This window comes from Pantherophis guttatus, chromosome 1, assembly GCF_059756535.1.
Source record: "Pantherophis guttatus breed Tessera chromosome 1, ASM5975653v1, whole genome shotgun sequence".
In the NCBI taxonomy this organism is placed as follows: Eukaryota; Metazoa; Chordata; class Lepidosauria; order Squamata; family Colubridae; genus Pantherophis; species Pantherophis guttatus.
Genome location: NC_142063.1, coordinates 260,110,414 through 260,132,298, shown reverse-complemented (window position 1 = coordinate 260,132,298; position 21,885 = coordinate 260,110,414). Strand labels below are relative to the sequence as shown.

At 36.8% G+C, this 21,885-nt stretch overlaps 1 protein-coding gene across 1 annotated transcript in view; it reads right to left on the bottom strand.

Annotated features, from left to right (window-relative positions):
- Nucleotides 1-7,681: 7,681 nt before the first annotated feature.
- The window catches only part of HECA (HECA ribonucleoprotein granule regulator), a 23,881-nt gene continuing 9,677 nt past the window's right edge, over nt 7,682-21,885 (bottom strand). The window contains exons 2-4 of the mRNA XM_034418915.3: nt 19,690-20,730; nt 12,176-12,330; nt 7,682-11,092 (exon numbers count right to left, since the gene is read on the bottom strand). Of these exons, the coding sequence (XP_034274806.1) occupies nt 10,928-11,092; nt 12,176-12,330; nt 19,690-20,730 (1,361 nt within the window). The 3' untranslated portion in view covers nt 7,682-10,927. The remainder of the gene's footprint in view (nt 11,093-12,175; nt 12,331-19,689; nt 20,731-21,885) is intronic.

The window sequence follows — 21,885 nt, the reverse complement described above, 5'->3', positions numbered from 1 at the left end:
CTGGAAGTTTTAAAAAATGGATAAGTCCTCCTATGGGAAGCCTACTCTCAAAATGCTCCAAATAAACTAAATAAATAAATAAATAGGGAAAGGGAGGAGCTAAGGGTGCTTGAGACAGCAAAAGCTAGCAAGCCTTAGGGATAAAACTAAAATGAATTTAAAAGTAGTAAAATATAGTGCCAGAGTAGCAAACCCTAAACTACTGATCATATATGTAACAATTATTCAATCGGTATTTCTGGTTTTTTATTTTCAAACAAATTTGCTTAGTTAAATTGACAAATTTAGTCAATCTTACTTATTTGATCTATCCAGGGACTGGGATACCAAATAATAAATAAATAATCACTATCAGCAATCTATCAACTGGTACAGAGATTTATACTCATGTGGAGTATAAACCAAAAAAATCATAGATAAATTGGGTTCATTTATTATGTAAATTAGTAAGGCTAGAATTTAAAGTTCAAACATTTGAAGCTTAAATCGGGTATGATTAAAAAGAAATAGCTTCAGTTATTTGTGCTGCTAAAACCTGAACTCCTTCCTACTACCTCTAGTATTTCAAACATAAGGCATCTTGACCTAATTACCTAACAGTACGCCTTATAATTTTCTGCTACTTTCATCATAGTTAAGTCTTTGGAAATGTTCTGGATTTCTGAAAACAAATGTTTTTGTTTTAAATTTATATGCCTTATGTTGGGATCTGGTATGAAGTGATCTGTCATATGCTTTCTGATATAGAATGACAGTGTTAACGCTGATCCATGTCCAAGTTTAGAATGGCTGTATTTGCATTTAAGATTACATCTTTAGTCATAAAATTTGACTTGAAAAATAAACTAAATTTGGAAATCTTTCAAGATCCAGTACTAGAACAGGTAGGCCTCAAACCTGGGTGTGGCATTTAATTTTTGCTTTCAAAAATTAGCTGTTCCTTTTGCAGCCAATTCTTTTGGGGTTATAAAATATGCAAAATGGCACACCTCTATTCCTATATTCTACATCAGCAGTTCCCAAACTTCTTGCACTGAGGACTGATTTCATGGAAGACAATACTTTCATGGACTGGGGGAGGGAAATGATTTCGATTTCGCTCGCCCGCCGCTCACATACAGCTGTGTGGCCCAGTTCCTAACCAGCCACGGACAGGTACTGATCCATGGTTCGAGGTTGGGAACCCGTTCTGCATTCATATTTTATATTACAAATAATTTGTCTGTCTTATTTTTAAATTGTCATTATTCAAACTAGACGACAATCTAGTACCTGAGTTTGTCGTTGGATTCCCTTGAATTAAACAATGATTCAGTATGTTAGCTAGACTATATGATTTTATGCCTATCAATTGAATTTACATGTTTTTTAAAACACTGGATCACTTCTGAGGAATTCTAGCCTAGTTTCAATTAAGATTTTCATTTATAACCTCCTTAGTATTTTAAACATTGCCTTAATAGTTTCCATTTGCTGGGTTTTGTTTTGTTTTTCCTGTTTCTTTTATTAGACAAAAGCTCACATTTCTGCAAAAGCTGTCAGATGTGAATATTTTTATGGGGACTATAAACAGAAATTTGAATTAGGCCTAATAATGATCAGTTGAGAGATATTATCTCAGTAATGTGAAGAACCATCTGAAAAATAGTTGATAATATTTGTCTGAGATCATCTAGCTATACATTACCACCTGTATTGAAGAGATTCAAATTAGGGATGACTCCAGAACCAATTTCACAGTAGGAATCTCTCAGCATTAGACATTAGAAAATCTATTTGAAAATCTCTATACTATTACATTGTACTGTATAATTTATTGTGATTGCACTTTGGAGAGTGGGAGAGCAGGTTGGTCTCCAAACCAATTTAAAAATACTAGAAATGACTACAAAGGCAAAACAGAAAGCAGGGTTACATGTAAGAGCAATAAAACCAGGCCTTTGATCCCATAGCCCCACCCAAACAGGCAGAGTCTGGAAGACAAGCCAAATGAATCATTAATAAGTAGCAAGTCTCTACCTGAGATTTTCATTGAACTGACAACATCTATCACGCAAAAATGAGAAGCAACGTTAGCAAGTTTGTAGAGTGGTGCAAAAATATCTTTTGAAAACCCCTGACAGATCCAAATTAATAGTTAGATGTTTCTAGGGACTATTACAAATAGGATTCTGGCTACAAAATGATTGTTGAAGTACCCTGTTTGAGTGGTTCACCTCATGGTTATCTCATAAATTTTCGTATTATTCCTTGTGGAAACATACATATAATCAATGTACTTGAAAGCAGTAAACAGGCAGAATAAGGGTTTCCACCTACTCAACTTTTCTGGCTTTTTAAAGCCATAAATACTAAAAGGCTGGTGCACACATAGCTCTAATTCAGCAGCAACTCACAACTTTATCCATTGTACTGTTGTTGTTTTTTGTTTTTGTTTTTTTTTATTTTTATATGCCGCCCTTCTCCGGAGACTCAGGGCGGCTTACAATGCGTTAAGCAATAGCCTTCATACTTTTGTATATTTTATACAAAGTCAGCTTATTGCCCCCACAAACCGGGTCCTCATTTTACCCACCTTAGAAAGGATGGAAGGCTGAGTCGACCTTGAGCCTGGTGAGAATTGAACTTGCAGTAATTGCAGGCAGCTGGATGTTAAATGCTGCCTTAGTAGGAGGCATTAGCCTCCTATGCCACTCAGGCTCCTTTTGTTGTTGTTGTTGTTGTTGTTGTTGTTATATTTCTATGCCACCCACTCTCCGAAGACTCTGGGCGGCTTACACCAAAGACAGTATACTAAATAGCACATTGCCCCCAAGAATCTGGGTCCTCATTTTACCCACCTCGGAAGGATGGAAGGCTGAGTCAACCTTGAGCCGGTGAGATTTGATCTGCTGATCTGCTGAACTAGCAGTCAGCTGAAGTAACTGCAGTACTGCACTCTAACCACTGTGCCACCTCGGCTCAAGATCAAGAATTTCAAGCAGCCAGAAAAAGCCATCCAGAACCGATGATCACATTTTTCAGTTTCTACATGACATTAGCAACTACATGAATTTTGTTGTTTTATATAACTACAGTATAAGGTGTTGGGATGTTTGAGACACAGGTAGTACTTGACTTACAACCAGTCACTTACAACAGATCCTAAAAAAGGGATCACAGGCTTCAAAGTTCTGACATCTGTCCCCAGTCATGTGCGTTTTGGGCACTCAGCCCATAAATCCACCAGCCTGCATTTATGGCTCTTTGCTACATCCTGTGGACATGTGACTGCAATTTACATTTTTGTTTTTGCTTAACTATCATGTGTGTGCTTCATAACTACCATGCTCATTTAAAGAAGCCAAAAAAAAGTCATAAAATCTGGTGGTCATCTGGTGACCCACTTTACAACTGAAATTAGGGGCTCAATTATTATAAATCAAGGACTACCTGTAACTTGTTTACAAATGTTTTAGAAAATAATGTAAAATTTGCTATTACTAAGGAAACTCGGGAAGCCTTAGTTATATGATATAAATGGATAACAGCTGATCAAAAGGTGCTGCTGGATAATATTTTAGATAAGTTATCTTGGAATGAAATGAAAGATGTACGGAAAATTGCCGTTACCTTGCTTTCAGGAGTTAGTGGCCCAAACGCCTGTTCTGACCACCAAAACAAATGAACCCTATTTAAAGAAGGAAGCAACTTTCACAAGCAAGTCTTGTAACCTGAATCTTGGAAACCAAGTGATGTCTCATTTGTTTTTTGAGGGTTGAGGAGTTCAGCAAAAAATTAAGTGGCACATTCAAACCCTAATGTCAGTCAAGAAATGTGTCCCAGCATATTTCCTCTGAAAGAGCCTATTCCCAGTTTCGGGACAATACATTCTTGACTGCTTCATGTTCGTGTTTAGATACACCAGTGTCGGAGATCAGAATGGATTTCACTGAAATGCTCCTAACAGATATGCCTAGATGGTATATTCTCCTTTCCCACAGAGGGTGGTCCAAAAGTAAGACTTTCCAGAACAGTCTCACTGCATAGAAACATATTTTGGGACTAATACCATGCATTAAAGACGTTCTACCAAATGAAACTTTGGCGTAGACATCCGGTTTAATTTTTAATATCAAATTAATGATATTGATGGAAGGCCAGATTGCAGACATCCATCAGTAAAACCCTTATATTATTGGTGACTAAAAAGGACCATAAGCTCTCCCTCAAAAGGACAGAAAGCCATTTTATGAATTAACGTATATGCAGATATGGTGTCAGGAACAACATAGCAATCTATGGTTGCATCCTAGAAAGTCATAAACAGGTAATCAGGTGAAACAAACTTTGTCTGCCCATCCCTTTAATTTTGGTGTGCACTCATTTAAGAGTTTGTCATCAAATCTCGACGTTTTGTGATGGCTATAAGGGCTTTCTTATTGCTGTTGCCAGAAGCATATATATTAATTTTATTGGCTACATGCTTCAGAATTAGCAATAGCATCAACTGCGGAAGTCATAAAAGATATTGTTTTATTCATGAGATAAAGTGCCTGAAACAATCAGACTCTTGAATCTTGTCACATCAGAGAATCAGAATCAAAAGTACATTCAGTTCAACCCTGTTCAATGCAAAAATGCAAATTAAAGCATACATCCAAAGACACAGTGATGCCACTTGAGTGCATTCAGTGAAGGAGTGCCCATCCCTTTTCAGGGTTCTATTGTTGAACTTCAAATAATAGATTTTCTCTCTATCATTTAATAGAAATCTGCATCCCTTCCAGTTAAACATATAATCCCAAATACTGCACTCTGAAAAAACTGGGGGGGGAAAGACCTAACCTCTTTTGGGTAAAACATTAGCCAGTTATTTAAAAAGTGATGAATGCCATCAAATGCTTCTTTTTCTTTTGCAAGGCTAAATATATCCAGCTCTTTCAGTTGTTCTTCAGAGATCAGAGATGAACCAGAGTTCCATTAACAAAGGATAGTAGAAGGACTGAGTAAGACCTGTTGTTGGTGAAACTGATTTCCTACCTATTGTCTTGGCTGCTTCCTGAATGAGCTATTCCAGGTGGTAATTTCAGATGCTGTATAATTCATTGCTGGAGTTCTTGTGTGACTGAAACTAAGTTTGCTGGCTGAGGAATTCTGGGAGTTGAAGTCCACAAGTCTTCAAGTTGCCAAGGTTGATTAAAGCCTACAAGTGTTCTGAAACTGACCAATATTGCAAAGGTCTCTCAGGCCTTCTGACATAATGTAAATTTGGGCTGTCAAAGCCACTCTGGATTCTGCTTGGTGCTGAATCTTATCTTGAATCTGGAGTTGAATCTACAGTTCAACTCTACTTGGTGCTGAATCTTATTGTAAAGTAAGAACAGGGCCCTGCATTTTCATGGTGACAACAGACACTAAAAAGACCCTCATGTTATTTCTGTTATTATCTTACCTTAAAAATATTTCTGCAGCATGCTTTGCATAGGCCTCCTACACACAACGCTGTGAATCTTTATCTGGACTAGTTTAAAACAGCCACAAACATAATCCACCACAATTTATTATTTTAATACAGATAAATCACAACCCCAAAACTTAACACCACAAAAATGGCATCATAAACAATTGTTTTAAAGTTTATCAACATTCATTTGCTATGTACATATTTTTCCCCTGCAAAAGTGCAATCCAAAACTTTTTTTTTCCTTTTAAGGAAAAAAGGCTTTTACTGACAAACGCAAACAGGGCAAGCTGGATACCTCACAACAATTTGCCCTTGCATACCTCGTACAATTAAATCAGAAGAAAATTAAATTTGCTACGTCTTCCTATCAAAAGAGCACACTGACAGAATCACCTGTTGCCTCAAATCTGGTTTTCAGTAATTTACTGGTTTATAATGATCAAAAAAGCATCAGTCATATAGTCTCAGGTGCACTTAATGCTTTTAAATGGAGTTTAAAATGTATGTGTGATCAAAGATTCTTTCAAGCTGAATTGTAACACTATTCTGATGTTTTTTTAGGAACACGTTTTCCTTTTTCTTCACGAAGGGCAGGAAAATGCAGGATTAACATTTAATATCTTCATTTTGTTATTTGTATGTGGAGGTGTGGTTACCCACATGGAACAATTTTCTGCCACAATGCTAGTATCGTGTTATCAAATACAAATACCATGGTGAATCAAGTTTGGAGAAGATCATGTAGACACAGCAAAAGAATTTAACATGGTCTTCCAATGTTTAAGAATAAAAACAATTATCAGGTATAAAACAGACGTTATGGTGGTGGCAGCTTTGGAAAGAAATTTCTGCCAGATGCAATACAGGATACATCTCTATTGCACACCTCAGCAAAGTGAAATGGCTATATATGAAAATGCACATGGAGACTATAAGTGGCAGTTTCTAAAACAACTGTGGGAATTTAGAAAAAAGATGCAGTTGCTTTAACATTTCAAAGAAAGCTATCCTGTTCACTGCCTAGCACACTGTGAAGGTCCTCTTTCAAAGGTTTGTACAGCCCTAATTTATGTGGTATTTTATTATATGCAATCATCAAGAAAGTCAAATTAATTCAAATTCATATATATCAAGAACCATTATTTTGGAGAGGTATTGATGATGGTGGCCAACAATAGATAGTTTATACACTATAGATATCAAGCTATATCAAGTTGGTTTTAAGGAATTTCTGATATGTTTTCTTTAATTTAAAAAAAATGCATTTATTTGTAAGGTTTATATTAGCATGTAAACAGCTCAGAAATGATTTTCACTAATGAAAGTGAATGCCCTTTTTTGTGCAATTCAATTTAGTTCCTACTTTCTCAATCTCTTGATCCTGTATCATTTAAGATTAATTGCAATTCTACAAATGCCTTTTTTAAATGGCCATACACACAACATGGACTTGTGGAGACATAATTGGAGCAGATGCTAAAATATAACCAACACATCCCATAGAACCCAATTTTCATACTGCCAGCTTCAATGAATACATGAAGCCCCCTAGGAACAATTTTTTTCAATACTGAAGGATGCTAAATATCTGTAGGGGGTGTGCACAAGAAATCATCTCTGTCCCTCCCTCCCTCCCCCTCTCTCTCTGTTACCTGTTAACCTAAAAAACCGCATGGCTATGGATATGAGATTTCCTGGGCAATCCACACTGAGTAAAGTAGAGAGGAGTAGTGATAGCCCCTATGAAACTTGTTACCGAGTAATGCCTGACATATTTAACATTGTGTTCTATGCATGCAAGTTGTGGGTAATGCATGCACATAAATATGAGTTCACGGCCTCTATCATTCCTGTATAATTTAATGTCAATCAAATATATCAATTAGGAAGGAACTCTATGCCTCAGGCAGTGACATATATACAACTGCCAATGTTAATTTCTTTACATGGTGACGGGAAAGAGCAGCATGATTTATAATCCAAACCAAATGTTAAATTGTACACGGCATGCAAATTACAAAATAAACAGTATCAGAAAGGCCTCAATAGAAAAATCCAATTGAGTTGAAAAGTAAAATACTTCACTACTGTTCCCCTCTTTTGAATAATTACAATAATGTTAACAATAAATGTTTTTGGAAATTAGAATCCAAATATTTCAAATTCATATGCAAGCTACGAAAACAGTTTGACAGTCTTGCAGGGCTGAAAGAAAACATAGTTCATCAGACCACATATTATTGGATATCCATTTTATTATACTTTTGAAGCATGTGTGTCTTTTCATTCATGCCTGCCATGATCCCAATGCAGCATTTTCCTTTTAATAGATTATTGTTGCTACACAATGTTTATTATCCAGTACAAAATTTGGAGTGATTAGATCCACCAAAACTCTACAGAGCTTACACACACTAGAACAATCTTCCCCCAAATAACACTAGTTTTGGTCTGAAAACTAGTACTCCCAAATCTGCGAGTTACAGACCCAACACTGGAAACAAAGCAGAGAAAACTGCACTTAAAAATTGCAATTATTTCTCTGTATAATTTTTTTTCAGGGCTACTTAATGGAGGTTGCATCATGTTGAAGAACTGCTAATCTTCCCCCTCACCTAACTTACCTTTTCCCTCAGAGCTGTTTTGAGCTAAGTAGCCTGAAACAGTCATCCAAATTATAACTGAATGTTGCTATTGCTACTTTTCACAACTCTGGAAAAGGAAAAAGGTTTGTACTGCCCACACTGACCATCACACCATTGCAATAGACTCCAAATTATCACATGCAATATCCATAAAAACCTAAAATAAAATTATATTGCAAACTCTTATCACAAATTTCTGATGTGACAGCTCATTTTCTCCTTAGTGCTGATCTACAGAAATTACATTTACCTGCTCATCTTTGGAAATAATGTTATAATTATAATTCAATAAAACATTCCATTTTCAAGTAGATCATTTGTTTCTAATGTTGAACAATTTGTGCTGAAAAAAACCAAATACTTAGACTACCAAATTTCAAAAGACTGAGCATTCACTTTTAACAAAAAAAAAATTTGCACATATACAGATAAAGTAACTACAATACTGATAAAAGAACAATAATCACAAAACAATTTTTTTGTTCTTAAATTTCTTCGGTTTCAATTATTTCACTTTTAATTTCTCATAAATTAAAAGTTTTTTTTTAAATTAAGTAAAAGTGCCATTTCAAAATAGGTACCAAAAAGTGGGTTTAGCCTATTTGAATACGACTTAATTCAAGCTAGGATTCAAAAAACATAAAATGAATTCCACAAGTTATGGGCCACAATGCACCGCACATGATAACATGTATCCAAAACAGTAGGCAGATTCAAAATATTGAGGTCTATTATTCAACAAGTATAAGCCATTAATTACTAAGATCTTTAGCAGCTCTTTTGAATCATCAACCCTTGCATGAACCTGAAATATGCTAAAGTCTTTTAACTGATTCCTTGCCTGTTTATACACATCCCATATCTGCATACATAATCTTGGGAGTATTTCTGCAGAAATTTTTCCAAATATGTGAACAGCTAATAAAAACTGTTCTATAAACACCGTTCAGTTTTAGAGAACACTTTTGAAATACTGTAAAGAAATTATTAAATATTTCAACCTATAGGGACAATTAATTCACAGGTAGGCACACTAATCTATCATCCTTCATTTAGTTTGAACATAGTTTACTATAACTGTACCAAGAGACAAGGATTAATCACAATGAAAAAATCTGCAACTTAAGTTGCAGATACCTCTCTTGATAACAGATTTTGTAATGAGTTTTGCAGTACTACCAAACACCCTAAGGTGACTTTAAAATGCTTGAAAAAAGCTGAAATAACACAACTTATTAAAATTGCAAGCTTGGGGTTTTTTGTAGAAATTTCCCTGACTGTTTGAATTACAGCGTTAGTGGAAACAGTATGATCTGTCAGTGAGAGTAACTATGATTATCAAATATATATCCCAGGAAGACACTATGCAAAAATAAAACAGTTTTAAACAGTGCATTTTCTGACATAGTATTACATTCATTTGTCAATGGTTAAGTTTATCTCAACAAACAGAGCCTCAAACTGTATTACCAGCACTACTAATATTATCAAGTCCTGATTTTGCTTCTAGGAATGATGTAAATTCAACAAAGGAGCAAAATATGAAGATAATCATTGGACAGAGGCACACACAAGGAAAATGTCTTTGAAAAGCTGGCTGTACAACTACCCAGCATTCTTTCTTAGTTCATCTAAAATGTACAGATAGGATCTGCATACAAACTTGAAGTCTGTAGATTAACATTAAGCAATGGAGAGGTTATGACAATTTGTGACACCTCTTCCATGTTATCTTAGGCCTTGAAATATAGAGTGCATTGGAAAAGGCAGTAGTAATTGGAGTGCTGCTTAGGATGGAACCACTTTCTATTCCCCTCAACATCTTCAAAATATGTTGAGTCTCCCGCTCTTCAGAACTGATTTTCAGGACACAGCGGAAGACTGTAGGGACCACCTTATGCAGTGGTGGGATTCAAATAATTTAACAACCGGTTCACCCAGGGTCAGGTTGGCTGTCATGGGAGGCATGGCCAATCCCTGTCCTTCAGTTCCACTGCACATGCAGGATAAACCTCCCGCAACGGCCAACCTGACCCTGGACGAACTATCAAAGTGGATCCAGGACACTGCACTACACTGCAATGGAGAAACAGGCAACGGAACAGCCAGCACGAGGGAAGGGGGAGGAGCAGGGAGAAGAAAGAGAGAAAGCGGTCTTCTCCTTCCCTCGTGCTGGCCGCTCTGTTGCCTGTTTTTCCATTGCAGTGCAGTGCGCAGGATACACTTTGATAGTGGGGTTAATTTAACAACCGGTTCGCTTGAACCAGTGCGAACCGGCTGAATCCCACCACTGATCCTTATCTATAAGCAGAATTCTACTCCCATGATGCTGGATTTCACTCTTCATCTGGGCAGACCTACAATTTTCTTTTTTCTACATGTTTATGAAAATCTGTTCATCTCTCCAACCTACAAAAAACTTCTCCATATCTTGAAGTCACTGTTTCATTTAACAATAAAGGGAACAAATAGAATGGAATTTCCTCTCCAACCTGGGTGAATGTAGACAACTTCCCAGATGTGATGGAACATCTTTGTCAGAGCAGTATGATCCCAACATATCTGGAAAAGAGCTAGGATAATATGATAGAGAGAGAGAGAGAAAAAAAGATGGCGCTGCATCTCCAGCCTTCACTGAAATCATGGCAAGAGGACCTCTGTCTGAATGACACACATCTACACAGGAACACATTTACATAATCACGCAAAGCTGCTGCACTTTCCTTTCAATTAGAAAAAAATCCCCCCTCCCCTTCACAGAGCAGATCTTATAAAAGATATGTAAAATAAATGGAACAATATTCATAAAATAGCTATTACTATGGCAAAACTTTTGTCAATAAGCCTCCAGAACTTTAAATGAGGAAAATGGCTTCACAAAATGATAGTCCAAATTTCCACAGTGTGGACACTGCTGAACGTTGCTGTATTCTGAGAAATACTGCATCCCAATACGTACATCTATAACAGGTTTCCCACAGTGTTTACAGTTCAGCCGAGCCTGTAATAGAGGAGACAGACAGAAAAAAAGAGAACAGAATTTCAAAAATCTCATAATTGGCTTCCACTGTCCATCAAACCCTATCATGCTCGTTTGTTTTATTCTTACTGAATACGCCTTGTGATTATAGCCTGATGGGCCAATTCCTACTACAGCTTCTACTTGGGAAAGCTTGCCTGAATAATAAAATGTGTAACATCAATCTCTTGTGTCTGTAGAATCAGCTATTAATGTGTTTTTGTAGATTAAAAAAATGAATCAGTTACCTAGAGAGGATTGCATTTTACAATGCCTACATTGTATGCATAGATTTCCTCTCTAGGTATATCAGACAAAAATGGAAGGCAAGGATTAAATCTAGAGGATTTGGTGCTTTTGATTCATTTTATCTTAACATCTGGCCAATATGACCCTGAAGTATTGAAACTGTTCCTCTAGGAGGGCATTTCCAGGAGATAGAACAGCATTGCACCACCAGGCTTCATCTTTATCTCAATGCACACTGAGATAATGACAGTGCTATCTTCTCTATGTGTACATGCAATTCCATACTAGATGCTGTTTAATGAAGATGTAGATAACAAACACATAAATTCTTCTTAATCATTAGCTGCAGTGCTCTGATAGTCACATGGGCCTCTCATCCCTGTGAATGGGAGCCAGTACTGAAAGAAGGGTATTGTTGAAAAATGCTCAGCCAGGTAGAGTGAAGGTTCAAGCAGAGAATTAGTCTTGAATCATTGCACAGCTAGAAGACATCCAGGACTGACTCCTCCCCACCCAAGCCTCACAAGCCTTATCTATTTGTTCCCAAAGGCAAGCAATCTAGCGAAATTCCTGTATTATAGGCAGAATACAATAAAATAGTTAGCCTGAACTCTAGCCATGTGGATCTAATTGCTTGCACCTGATCGGTACTGCTGGCTACTATGTGCTTTTGGAAGAGAAACAGCATCCACCAGAGAATCATGAATGTATCCTCATCCATGAAATAGTGTATAGACAGCTATCACTATATCTCGGATGCTTGCCAAGACCGTGGAACATAATTTACTAAAATATAAACTCTTTCATAATACTAACCTGACAACAAGGAGAAGCTGCTAGAATGTCATAAGTATACATGGTTCCCAGCTGATGCCAGCTTCCATCCCACCGAGATTTGCACTTTATGCAGATAATTTTATGAACCCCTTCTAAACAGTCTACACAAACAGCATATAGGTGCATAAGCCTTCCTGTGGAGAGAGATTTGTAAAAACAGAATATATCAAATGGATCATACATTAACAGAATTGTGAATGGCCTTTTTATTAGAATATGCAAGAAATGAAGCATGCATTCAGCAAACATTATGTTTCTAGCCATCTTCTGTCCAAATACCATTAAAGGAGGAAAGTCTATTTCATTCAGAATTACATTCCTAACTTCAAATGCAAATTATTCTTTCATTACTAGTTTTATCTAATGCTAACAGTCCGCAGTCAATCGATATTAGTTAGCTTCTAAATAGAGGATTGTTGGAGTTTAGGTTGTAAAATTCAGTCTTTAAAAATTCAAAATTGATTTTTAATTAAAGTACAAATCAACTATACTAAATCTAACACATGATCAATATGAGTAGCTCATTTGTCACATCAGAATGAACAAGACAAGCATTCCAATTTTCAGTTCAACTAAGAAGCTTAACAAATAACTTTAGAGAATTACTATTGTACTACAGAGTTACTCTCAGCTGCATATCACATGCTTCAGAGGGGAGGATGGGCTCTTTGCTACTGTAAATTCATAATAGATTTTTGCTTCATGTGCAAAGCAAAAGTAGAACCCACAGCTTAATTAGGTATCTCCATATATTTAATTTCCTTCCAGTTATTATTTCATAAACATCTACAGTATTTACACATGTGAATAAAAGTCATATATGATTATCCTTTTTTTGGCAAAAGAATATATCACACAAACTTCTTTGAGAAGAAGTCAGGAAAAACAGATTCTTCTCAACAGGAAATGCAGGCTTTTTCAAATCATGAAGTCTCTGCTATAACTCAGTCTCAGGAAAGAGTTCAAATTGCTACATGAATACATTTCCGCACTCTGCATAAATATAGAAAAGATTCCAGTGTGAAAGGAGGAAGGCAGAATTATACTATAGCAATTGTGCTTAACTCATAATATACAAAATGGAAAAACAAACTTCCTACAGTATATATTTGTTTAGGAGAAGCTCCCCATTTCATGCAGTTTTCACCTGGAAAAATATTAGAAAATGTGAGATAACTGTCTCATCAGAGATGGATACTAGCTAGCCCAATTTAGGTACTTACCTGGATCTTATATGGTGCTAATCCATACCATAGTTTATTTAATTATTATTTGACTAAATCACAGTTCAAAGCTTATGTCAAAGTTTACAAACCAACTGGATTAATAACACATAGGTGTATTGGTGCATTGTATGTTTGGTTTGGTTTTAGCTTAATATTGTGTGAGCCCAAACACATTATTCTAATCCTTATAGGATGACTATGAACAAGCTCATTATCCTTTCCTCTCATTTATAAATCATCATTTATAAATCATCCATATTTAACTTACAATAATTATGTTTATTGAGTAAGCACTAGTAAATACCAATCTCCAAGCTAATTTTCAAAACTCTTTAAAGCAGGGGTCTCCAACCTTGGCAACCTTAAGACTTGTGGACTTTAATTCCCAGAAATCCTCAGCCAACTTTGGGAGTTGAAGTCCACAAATCTTAAAGTTGCCAAGGCTGGAGACCCCTGCTTTAAACTTCTTATTCCTTAACCCAGTTTATTCTCAACTAAATTTCATGTGATATCTAAATCAAGGGTGCTATAGAAATTATCAGTTATGGAATGGAGGCAGGAATTGCATGGAAGGACAATCCAAAGTGAGCCTGTAGTACTCTTCAAACTATGATTTGTAAGTACCTGATAGGGGAATTAGATAGCACTCTCCTCTGCCCAACAGCTGGGATCACCTACCTGTATAAATATTTAGCATGACTATATTCCAGTCCTTCATCTATTCCCACTTCTGCAATTTTAACTTCTCTCCCTGCTAGGTAAGATGAGAAACAAGTTTACAGACTCCTCCCCCTCCCTTATTTGTATATATAAAAATTTATATATTTATAAATTTATGTACAGGTGGTCCTCAATTTACAACAGTTCACTTAGTGACTGTTCGAAGTTACCATGGCACTGAAAAAAGTGACTTATGCATGGTCACGTGATTTACATTCGGATGCTTGACAACTGACTCACATTTATTACGTTTGCAATGTCCCGGAGGTCATGTGTTCATCTTTTGTGTCCTTCCCCCTTCAATGGGGAAGCCAGATTTACTTAACAACTGTGTTAACAACTCCAGTGATTCACTTAACAAATGTGGCAAGAAAAGTTGTAAAATGGAGCAAAACTCACTTAACAAAATTCTCACTTAGCAACAGAAATTCTGGGCTCAATTGTGTTCGTAAGTCGAGGACTATCTGTATTTGTATATACAAAGCGTTTGTCATTATTTTGGAAAATTTCCTGAGGCCTCATTATTTTTATGCTTTTAGATTAAATTATTATGCTTTTAAGATTAAATTTCCCAGGTTTAACAGTGATCAGAATGGCTTCTTTAAATTCATACTGAGAAATGATAGGGCTGCCAAATCTGGATAGCAAGTGGTCCAATTACCACTAGAGGCAGTGGTGGGATTCAGCCAGTTCGCACCTATTCGGGAGAACTGATAGTTAACTTTCTAAGCAGTTTGGAGAACCGGTTGTTGGAAGAAATCTTATTTTGTTTTTTTCCACTTTACAGAACTAATCCTGTAAGGAAGGCAGGAAGGAAACATTCTGGTGGTGTTTCTAGCCTAATCTTTATTGCCCTGCTTACAGAAACTGTCTCTCTGGTTAACCCTTATTACATTGTAACAGCTAAGGCGAAGCGCCCATTGACATGAGTAACGTTGAGTTGGCCACGCCCACAGTCACATGACCACCGAGCTACGCCTACCTAGCTGTTCATTAGGGCAGAGAACCAGTTGTTAAATTATGGCCACTGACTACAGGGTAACATTCCAATTCTACTTCCCAGATTTTTGCAGTTCAGTTCTGATAGCATCAAATTTGGGAACTAAAGCCTATGAATACCCAGAAGCCCTAATATCCATAATTAAGCAACCTCAGGGTGGTAAAATGAAAGACAGGAAATACAGGAAGTCCCTGATTTACAATCATTCATTTAGCAACCATTCAAAGTTACAATGGCACTTTAAAAAGTGACTTTTGATCAGCCCTCACACTTATGACCACTGCAGCATCCCAATGGTCACAACAATCAAAATTTGGGTGTTTTGCAACCCACATGTATTTATGACCATTGCAGGGTTTTTAGATCACCATCTGCAGCGTTCCCAGCTGCAGTTAATGGAGGAAGCCAAATTCACTTAGCAATCATATGACTCATTTAACAACTGCTGTGAGTCACAACTTGGCACAAAGCTCATAAAATTGGACGCAACTCACTTAAGAACTGCCTTGTTTACTGATAAGAAATTCTAGTCCAAATAAGTCAAGGGCTCTTTGTAAAAACAACTGCTGCTGCTGCTGCGTTGCTTATAAAAATCTTTCAAATAGTCAAAAAAGTGTTTTTAATAAATATACAGTATCACTAACTTGGTTGTAACCAATACAATACTATAAAAAATGTACAAGAGTTGGTATGGTTCTCTTGGTAACTACGTAAGTATCAAAACAGCTCATACAGTTGCCAAAACGAAAAGTGTAATCTCAGTTGTGAAACAGCTTGTGGAATAAATTGCACAAGCATAATTAAATATTGGCCTGAACATTTCTACAAGGATAATTTGTGCACTATCAGAATAGCACAATTGGATTGTGTAATCTTGACTGTTTGGGATATTTCTTTAAGGAAAACTCTAAGCAGGGTATATGCAGAATTAAAATTCTGCAGTGCTCTTTTAAAAATACAATCACATCAAGAAACACAAAACACGATTTGATTCCAATACATTGGCTACTGCAAATCAACAGCTGATAACAAGAAAATATGTGAACACAATGCACATTATTTGCACATTATTGGTAGTCATCATATACCTCAGCAATGAAACAAACGCAATCATGCCAGTCAGTATTTTTCACACTCATTATAACCAAACTATGACTGTGCTTTGTTTTTAAAGGGTTTTTTTCCTGACTTTTCTTTTAAAAATACTGCATCTAGGCTACAAAATAGGCTTATTCTGGAACTCAGCATCTGTTTTGATGATTTATTATCAATGCAGAACAAAACATAAATTAAGGCTTATTCAGTTAAATAGCCAATTATGCAATTTGGGCTACAATCCATATTATTACTTTTCTTCTTATCCAAGAGCAGTAGACAAAATAAACCTTTAAAACTATTAAGTAAAAAGAGTACCAATGCAGACATCAACCACAGAAAACCCTAAAATAATTAAAATACAGTCATTTAAAAACAAAGTTCATTTGAAAATAAATCTCAAAGACAGTGTGGTCCTGGAAGTATTACTATGACTTACTACGATGGGCAAATACAGAGAAGATGTACATATCATGCTAAATTCTAATGTGTATGATTTTGGGCCTGTTGACATGCATGGGTATTCTTAGCTACAGGGGTTTGCAAACCATCAATGCAAAGGATGAGCAATCTTAATGTTGTGGGACTCTGTATGTTGCAAAGTAAGAAAGGCTGGGTTTTGGAAGAGACTCTGTATTTCTAAATTGTGTCAAAATTGTGTAGACTTATCTACAGTTTTGTGTTTTACCACTTTAAAATAGTAAATCATGTTTTCACTTTTCAGCAATCATGCCCAATGAAGACAGCAAAAGAGGGATTTGAAATTGAACTCTCTTGATTTATGGCTTATCAGGCAATCAGCTCATTCAAAGTGAACCCACCCATCAATCTTGCCTCAATTATCTTCTGGTGGGTTGCATTGGGCTCTGGATTTGCATTACAAGAAGTATTCTCAGTTAGTGATGGACCATGTTTTCTTCCCATATTAGAAAACCCAAACTCTAAGTTATGCTTAATGTTAATTTTAGTTAGCAGAAATAAGCCACTCTTGTAATTTACAATGTTAGGTTGGCTTGTTTCCATTAATTTCAGTTTTATCATTCAAATCAAAATTTTATTTATTTTATCAATTTAATTTTATTATTAATTTTAATGATCTAATTTATGCAGCAGTTCTGTTAATTCTTCTCATCTAATCCTTTTCTTCCTCTAAGCCGGTGATGGCGAACCTATGGCACGCATGCCCAAAGTGGCACGCAGAGACATGTCACCTGGCACGCGTGGCATCGCCTGTTCCTCTTCTGGGTTTCTGGCGCGCATGTGCATGTGACAATCAACTAGCCTTTTTGCATGCGGCAGTGCTGGAAACTGGAAGAGCTGGTCTTCCATTTTCCTACATGAGCATGCGCGCCGGCCAGCTGATCGACGCGTGCACATATGCGCTAGAAACCTGGAAGAATAGCTGGCTGAAACCAGATGCTCAGTAGCTGAAACTGGAAGTTCATTTTTGGATGTGCGCATGCGCCCTGGGCAGCTCCTCTTCTGGGTTGCGGCCCAGACGCTTGTGCACTTCCTTTTCGGCACTTGGTCACTGCTCTAAGCCCAGAAGATACCAACAATGTTAGAGAGGTTTCTAATCATAATTTGCCTTTCTAGCCTGATTGCTTTTGTCTTTGTCTAAATTTCTTATCAGAAAACTTCCTAACAGCAAAGCTTCAATAATGTAAAAGTATTATTACAGTTCTGAACCTATTTAGTGACCAGCGCTGAAAAAAGTTACTTGCAATCAATCTTCACACTTACAACTGGCATAGCATCCAAATGATCATGTGATCAAATTTCAGGCAGTTGACAAGTGGCATGCATTTATGACAGCTGCACTGTCCCAGAGTGCAAATGATCACCCTTTGTAACCTTCTCAGCCAACTTCCGACAAAGTCAATAGAGGAAATCAGATTTGCTTAATGAGCACATGATTCACTAAACAAATGCAGTGATTTGCTTAACAACTGTGGCAAAAGAGCCTTGGTAGCACAGTGGACTAATGCACTGTTATTAACATCTGCTGCTTGCAATTATTGCAAGTTCAAATCCCACTAGGCTCAAGGTTGACTCAGCCTTCCATCCTTTCAAAGTAGGTAAAATGAGGACCCAGATTGTGCGGGCAATAAGCTGACTTTGTATAAATATATAAAAGTATGAAGGCTATTGCTTAATGCATTGTAAGCCGTCCTGAGTCTCCAGAGAAGGGCGGCATATAAATTAAAGCAAAAAAAAAAAAAAAAAAGAGTCATAAAATGGGACACTCACTTAACAACTGTCTGGTTCGCAACAGAAAATTTGGGCTCAATAATGTTCCTAAATCAAAGATTACCTATATAGGTAGTCCTCGATTAATGATCACAATTGGATCCTGAATTTCTGTTGCAAGGTCTCTATTGAGTCATTACCAATTTTAATGACTTTTTTTGCCATGGTTAAGTAAACCACTTCAGTTGTTAAGTGAATCACATGGGTTTCCCCTTGACTTTGCTTCTCAGAAGTTGGCTGGAAAAGTTGTAAATGGCAATCATATGACCCCAACACCCTGCAACCGTCGTAAATATATGCCACTTTGCCAAGTGCCCAAATTTTGATCACATCAGTGGTGGGTTCCTCCCGGTTCGGCCAAGCCGGTAGCGGTGACGATATGATGTCATCGAACCGGCTCTCTTTGTTCGGGAGCTGGGCTCTCCCGCCCCCCTCCACCCATCCCCCGCATTCTTACCTTTTATTTGGCCCTGCCCCCAATCTATTGCTGCATACATATTCTTTGCTAAAAGTACCGTACTTTTCGGAGTATAAAATGCCTTTTCCCCCCCTAAAAGAAGGTGGAAATGTTGGTGCGTCTTATACACCGAATACAGCCTCCCGAAACCCCGCCCTGCGTGTCCCATTTTTGCCAAAAACAGGCCAGTTTTTCACAGAAATGGGGTGCGCAGAGGGTTTGGGAGGCAAAAAATGGCCTCCCAAACCCTCCTGTTTCTAACAAACACAGGATGCACAGAGGGTTTGGGAAGCCTGCAGAGTGCTCCTGGGGGCCAGAGAGGGCAAAAACTTTTTTTTTCTTGTTTTCCTCTTCGAAATCTTGGTGTGTCTTATACTCCAGTGCGTCTTATAGTCCAAAAAATATGGTATATTTCTTCTGCCAAGCTATTTTCACATAGAAGGGACAGTTGAAATTGTATTAAGCTTTTATTATGGCCTGTTGTACTAGCCTTCATCTATCTGAGCATCTTCACATTGTATGAATATTTCCACATTTTTCAGCAATAGCCTTGCTGGCTGGGAATTCAGGAAACTGAATTCCACATATTTGGGAATAATGCCCAGGATGGAAAACGCTAATGTAGACTGCCTTCCAAAAATGCAAGATATTAATAGAAATTATAGACTTTAGTTATGCCATTTAAGAAATAGCCAATAAATTTAATAAATAAACAAAACAAAACAAAAATAAAAGCAACCTGTACCTTGAAGGTGACAGGGAACATCATACTCAATTTCATCATGTCTTGATGGACTAAGAAACAAAGTTCCATCCACCAGTGGAAACTGTTCAAATACAGGCAATGCTCTATGGCATAACGCACAGTTGACAACATTTCGATGACTGGCACTGAGTGCTGCAAGAATGAATTTACGTAAATCTTCTCCTTGACCCACTTGGGCATCATCCTCCATACGGACATGGAAAGTGTTCAATTTATGCCTAGGTATGTGAGCAAGGAGTTCAGATAGATCAAGCCTTCTCAAAAATTGTACTGGAGCATCAAAATGTCCTGATCTATGTGCTTGTAATCCTGATGTCCCATAATCAAAGTGAGCATTTCTAAACATACCACTATTGGTCATATTCTTTCTATGAGGTTCTAAATGGATGGCATTCTTCAAAAATTCTCCTAAATATCGTGAAGAGCGGGGTCCACTGAAATGGGTGGGGGCAAGAACAGAATAACCTGCAGGGGGGGACTGTCCAGGAGAACCACAGGGAGAACGGACGGCATAGCTACCGCAAGCAGTGCCTTTCTCTTGAGAGTTCTGCCTATCCATTGAATGCCGTCGTTGAAGATCATGGTTTAAACCTTTCTGTGGTTTGTTAGCAGACCTGCACTTTTTAAGATCTTCTGAAGACTCAGATGTTGATCTTCCACTGCTTTTTTCAGACCCTGATTTTTTCTTCTTTTCATCTTGCATTCGTTTTACTTGGTACCAATCCGTGTCTTTTTTTAAATGGCCTTGTCCACATCGACATGAACAAAAACGGAAGGCAAGATCATATCCTTTCTTGGTCCACATATTTTGCCGACACTGTTTCTCGTTCCAACTCCTTGCTCTTCCGATGCAATTAAATTGAGCCAGAATGCTGCTCTCCCATTCGTAAAAACACTGAAGATGCATCCAAGTGCTGTAGGGACAATGCTCGTTGTTGCAAACAACTTTCTGGTAGTCATCTTTTTCTAGGTCAACGGGCCGTCCAAAGCTACACAACAGTGGTGTAGCACAAGGTGCTTCTGTGGAATGTAGAAAAGAGAGGCAGATGAGCTATATGATTCAAAATTAACTGCTTGGTATATTTATTTTAGTATAACAGAACTATGCTAAACTAGAATCCAGGAGTTCTAAGCACATATGTAGTACATTTAAACTATGCTGTGAACTGAGATTCCATATGTCACTAGTATTTTCCTTTATAAATGAGCATAGTAAGTCTTATATTCCAGAGTCAAAAATTAAAATGGTCTTTGATATATTTGAAGAACTTCAATAACTGTTACGGTTGAGAAATACACCTTTTGATTAACAAAGATTTCTAAGTGCAAAGCCTTAGTAGGTTAGCTTTCAGGAATTTAAACCTTCTGATATGGCAAAAGAGATATTTTTAGAGAGAATGATACAAATTACGGTAGGCTATAAATAGGGCTAAATATTTAGCCTTAATATTTGGAAGCATAACCAATTCTCCTGAACCCCAGAACAAGAACACAACATTTGAAATCCCAAAACAACCATTTTAAGAAAGCACAGATTTCAGGAAACAATATGCGACAACCAAAGCAATAAAATTAGAATCAATTATCTGCATATACTTGGAATGCTTTGATTGTAAAATCCATATTTTCTTTTTTCATACTTAATTACTAGTGAATTCCATAACATAATTACCAAGAATAATTACCTACACAAATTATTGTGAGGCATGTGAATCTAAAGTAATTATACTGTAAATTATACATTTTTAACTAGAAATAAAGATGATACTCTCCACACTGAAACAGTCATTAATAAATATATTAAAAAACAGTGGTGCAAGAATAAAGTCTACTTGATAATGACTGAAATACTAACAGAGGCTGGACCATTATATTATCATCTCATTTATATATTATGATTGGAATAGAATTTTATATTAAGATCAAACAATACTGACCCACACTGGAGTTATTTAAATTAATCAAAGTCAACTGCCATCAGTGAAGTCAATCAAGCAACATAAAATTTTTATTTCATATTCCCATACATTAACCCTCTGAGCCAAGTGAAACAATGATCAAATGAAGAACACTGAACTCTATAATGAGTTTTTTCTTCCAAAATACCATTTTGGACAACCATTCTCCAATTTGAAGCAATAAATGCTTCACATTTCATTTAGCAGCTACACATAT